Here is a 5,191-nt window from a genome sequence, read left to right as displayed (position 1 = left end):
ATAATATTTATAAAGAACAAATTATATAAAATATAATACGGAAAAGGATACAATGAGAAAATTAAAGAATACACACATATATATATTATATATATATATATATATATATATATAATTAATATATTTATTAAGATATGTTTTGTGTTTGTTATATATTTTGGTGTATATTATACAACACATACATATATAAATAAATATATATGTGGGTACATATTATCTTTGTCACTATTTTTTTTTTTTTTTTTTTTTTTTATTTATTTGTTTTATTTTTTTTTTCATTATCCTCTTCGTCATTGGTCGAATTTGTAGTAGACATAATATCACACTTTACTACGTCCTTTTTATCCTTTTTATTAAATTTATTTTGAATTGGTATATATATATTACTTTCATATCCTTTATTTTTTATAAATTTATCTTGAATTACATTTTCATTAATAAGTCTATGTAGTAATGGTTTTGCAAGTAAAGGGTATATACCTAGTCCTTTAGTAATAATATCTTTATTAACATATTTTGTTTTAACACACATATTATAAACATCATTGTATAGTTTTTTTATATCATTATTAATTTGTTCATCATTATTAGTAGCAAATAGTTGTTCTTGTTCATGTTGTTGTGGTTGTTGTGGTTTTTGTTGTGGTTGTTCTTCTTTATGTTGTTGTTCTTCTTCTTTATTTTGTTGTTCTTCTTCTTTATTTTGTTGTTCTTCTTCTTTATGTTGTTGTTCTTCTTCTTTATGTTGTTGTTCTTCTTCTTTATGTTCTTTTTTTTCTTCTTTATGTTGTTGTTCTTTTTTTTCTTCTTTATGCTGCTGATTAATATTATTATTATAAATACAGTTCGCATCATCTTGATGTTGTATATTATTTAACATATTGTCATTATTCATTATAATTAATTTTTGTTCTTCCATATGTTCATTTATCTCATGATCGATTTTTTCCTGGTCATATGTATTTATATTTATAATAGGTTCTTCATTATATTCATTTTTATCAACAAATTTAAAAACGCTATTTGCATTTGTTGTAATAATATTATCCTGTAGTAATTCATCTAATATTTTATCTATTTCATATTGTGATACACTTGGGAATTTATTTTTAATTTTTGTCTTACTTAAAATTTTATATCTAGTAATATACATTTTAATTTTGTTTAACAATTTTATTCTTCTTTGTTTTTTTGCATTAATCATTTTATCTATGATTTGATGATTACTATAAGAGGGTTTATTAGGATGTACATGATCATCTTGATTATTTATATAGCTATTATTATAAATATCTATGTGATTAACAATAAGGTTATTATTATTATTATTATTATTATCACCATCATCCATATTATTATTATTATTATTATTATTTTTTATATGATTGGACATCATAACATTTTGAATATTTTCCATATTCCTTTTTGAAGAAATAATTCCATTTTGTTCATTATTATTTTCAATATTTGTATTAGCATTATGCATATATTGCTTGTCTTTAATATTTTCATTTATCATATTATTAGGTTGAAGATTATTTATATATGTAGCATTATTTGTTGTGTTGAATATTTCATAGTAATTATTATTTGGTATATATGAAATAATTTTATTTCTATCTGTTAATATATTTTTATTACTAGCATTACTACTTAGACTTGCTGTTCTTCTTCTTATTCTTAATCTTGTTCTAGATCTTAGTCGTGTAGTCATATCTTCTTTAACACTTATATGTTCTTTAATATTTACATCTTTTTGAATACTCATATGTTCTTTATCATTTAATATTGTATTTGTATTTTCTCGTCTCCTTGTTCTAGTGATAATTTTATTTTTTGTTTTTGATGACGTTCTTATTTTTGAAATACTTCTTGTATTCACTTCATTTTCTCTTCTTCTTCTTCTTCTTCTTCGTCTTCTTCTTCGTCGTCTTCTTCTTCCTGTTCTCATCTGTCTAACACTTTCTTCATGTATGTCATCATTAATATTTATATTTGCATTTTGAATAACATCTGGATTTATATTTTCAATAAGGTTCATGTTTGTATTTAAATTTTGATTTATCCTTCTTCTTGGTTGTCTTGTTTTTCTTTTTCTTCTTCTTTGTTTGTTTAATGAATAGTCTGAGTCAAAATGGTTATTCATTTTAAGTTCATTTAAAGGATAATAAATATTAGGGTTATTCAATGTATCATCATAATCATCATCATAATGAGAATCATCATAATGAGAATCATCATAATGAGCATCATCGTAATAATCATCATCATCATAATCATCATCATAATAATCATCATCAGAGTAACTATCTGGATGATAATTATTATAAATATTCTGATTATCACAATTATATTCGTCATTATAATGTTTTTCTATATAATTATCTTCTTGTCGATCAAATTTGTTATATATATCAGATTTGTCTCGTTCGACACATTGGACACATTCTTCATGATAATCCTCATCATCATCATCATCATATATATTATCACATTCATCATCATATTCGTCATACTCGTCATACTCGTCATACTCGTCATTATCATCATTTGTTAAGGGGTAAACCTCAGGTCCCTTACCTTCTATGTGAGGTATACCTTTAGACATTTCGTTTCTTTCTAGTTTCTTCAAGTGATGAGTATGTTTCTCATAACAACCTTTATTATACATTTCTATATTTTTATTTATAAAATTATTGGTAGTTGAATTCACAATAATAGAAAGGAAGTGATGACCTGTGTTTATTTTTCCTATATAATCTTCATTAGGTATATCTATAAATTTTAATAAGTCATTATGATCAGGGTTTTTAAAATATGGAGGCTGATAATTATATGGAACGATTTCATCATAATATAATAATTTCATAGATAAGTATGTCCTCTCTGGTAAGGGTTCTAATGTTTGTGTAAGTAAAACTAAGGATCTTAATAATTCATATGTTTTATCTTTTGCTTGTTTTTTAAAAAACAAATTATTAATTTTTTTTTTTTTTTCTTTATTATTTTTATTAAATAATCTTTCTTTTATACTTTTAAGGCGATTATAATTTAAACAGGACTTTTTATTATCATCAAGATTATTTACACAATAATTATTGATATGTTTATAATTCTGTGTATTCATAAAACCATTACATTGAGGATGGGATATATTGTTACAGTTTAGTCTGTCGTTTTTATGACATGGATATTCATTTGTGTAATTCTTTTGGATTTCATTTATATTTTTATGTAAACAAATATTATTACATATATTATGATCTACCATGTGACCTACCATGTGGCCTACCATGTGGCCTACCATGTTACCTTCATTTTGTTGTTTATTTTCATTTACCTTATTATAATCATCAATGTTGTTATTAGATGGTTCATTTGTTGTGTGTGCATAATCATTCTTGTTGATATGATTATCATTATATATATTATTAATAACATTTTTGTTTACCTCATTATATACAAAATTTTTTTTATTTTCATGTGAAGATTGATTTGATTTTTCTAGAGTGATATCTATTTCATCTCCATTTTTATTATTATATGAGAAAGTAAATTTATAACATTCGATTGTATTATCATATATATCATTTATATCTAATATTAATATTCTTAAATATTCTTTTTCAATAGCTTCAAAAACACCTTTTTCTAACCAGTTTATAATCATATGTGCTTGTGGATTTATAGGTAGAAGTCTTTTTAATTTTAACTCATTAATACATACTTCTTCATATGCATTTTCTTCAAATAAGTTTCTTAAGTAGGTAACTAAACTAATTCCTAATTTAACTATATTCTTTAGCATATTTACAGAATCATTCTTTGTAAGAACCTCATTGTGAGTATGGGTTCGAACGCTCATACGAGAAAGCATCTTTGCACTCAATAAAATTTAATAATATTATATATCACAAATGAAGTATAACAAATTAAAGAATTAATCTATTACAAACAAGAAATAAATAAATATAAATAAATAAATATATATATATATATATGTATATATAATGTTCAGAAAAGACAATGAGTTGGTATTCAAAGGAAGCATCTAATAATGTGTCAAGTTATATAACTATGAAATTAATAATATATATACACATAAAAAAAAAAAAAATAAATAAAAATAAAAATATATACATTCACATATATTTATATATATATATAATGGCAACTAAAAATTAAAAAATAGGACATATAAGTTTTTTTATATGTATATTTAAAAAATATTCACATATATATATATATATATATATATATACATATTATTCTATCCCTGTTAAGAATAGAAGACATATTTAGTTTTTACTAATATGTTCTTATAATTTATTTAAAAAAATATTACAACAAAAATGTATATATATATTATATTATTTTGAATCAGTTTACACACTAGATAATAAAAGACAGTTGCATAAAGTTACATTTCATAATTTAAAGATATAAAAAAAAAAAAAAAAGGAAAAGAACAAAGAACAAAGAACAAATCAATCATGTAATATAAAACATATAAAAGCTGACATATAATAAAAAAAAAAAAAACAAATAAATAATATGTATATGTATATATATATATATATATATATATATATATATATATATATATAACGTAAACAATAAATCATATATTAAAATATATTATATATACAAAAGAATAGATTAGATATATTTTTATCAATAATTTATAGTGACACACAAGAACGTATTTAAAAAGTTATATTTATTTGTATTCAATAAATCATATATATGTATATATAATATATATATGAAAACATATAAATAAATATTACATACATAATATATATATATATATATATATATATATATGTATATGTATTCATTTATTTATTAAAAAAAAATAATAATAATAATAAAAAATATAATATCATTATTATGCAAGCATAAAAATAGTGTATTACCCAATTTTACGAAAAAAAAAAAAAAAAAATAAAAAAAAATAAAATAAAATAATAAGAAAATAAATATGAAATAAACACAAAATGAATATTAAGTGAATACAAAATAAATATATATTTTTTTTAAATTATTATTATTGTTTCTTTAAATATATAAAAGTAGAAGTATATATTCTTTTTTTTGGTTACATAAAAAAGAAAAAGAGGAGTATAAGTATTATTTATATATATGTATACAATATTATGTATATGTATATATTATATATATATATATA

The 5,191-nt window shown here is 20.6% G+C and overlaps 1 protein-coding gene across 1 annotated transcript; it reads right to left on the bottom strand.

The window, feature by feature from the left end:
* Window positions 1-250: 250 nt before the first annotated feature.
* On the bottom strand, window positions 251-3,877 carry PGSY75_1309400 (putative HORMA domain protein; the record flags this gene model as incomplete). The annotated part of the gene is made up of 1 exon (XM_018787159.1): window positions 251-3,877. One exon carries the CDS (start codon window positions 3,875-3,877, stop codon window positions 251-253), a length of 3,627 nt encoding a protein of 1,208 aa, XP_018639901.1.
* Between the last annotated feature and the right edge of the window lie 1,314 nt (window positions 3,878-5,191).

The sequence above is a fragment of the Plasmodium gaboni genome, chromosome 13 (genome assembly GCF_001602025.1).
Source record: "Plasmodium gaboni strain SY75 chromosome 13, whole genome shotgun sequence".
In the NCBI taxonomy this organism is placed as follows: Eukaryota; Apicomplexa; class Aconoidasida; order Haemosporida; family Plasmodiidae; genus Plasmodium; species Plasmodium gaboni.
This window is presented reverse-complemented; position numbering and strand designations above follow the sequence as displayed.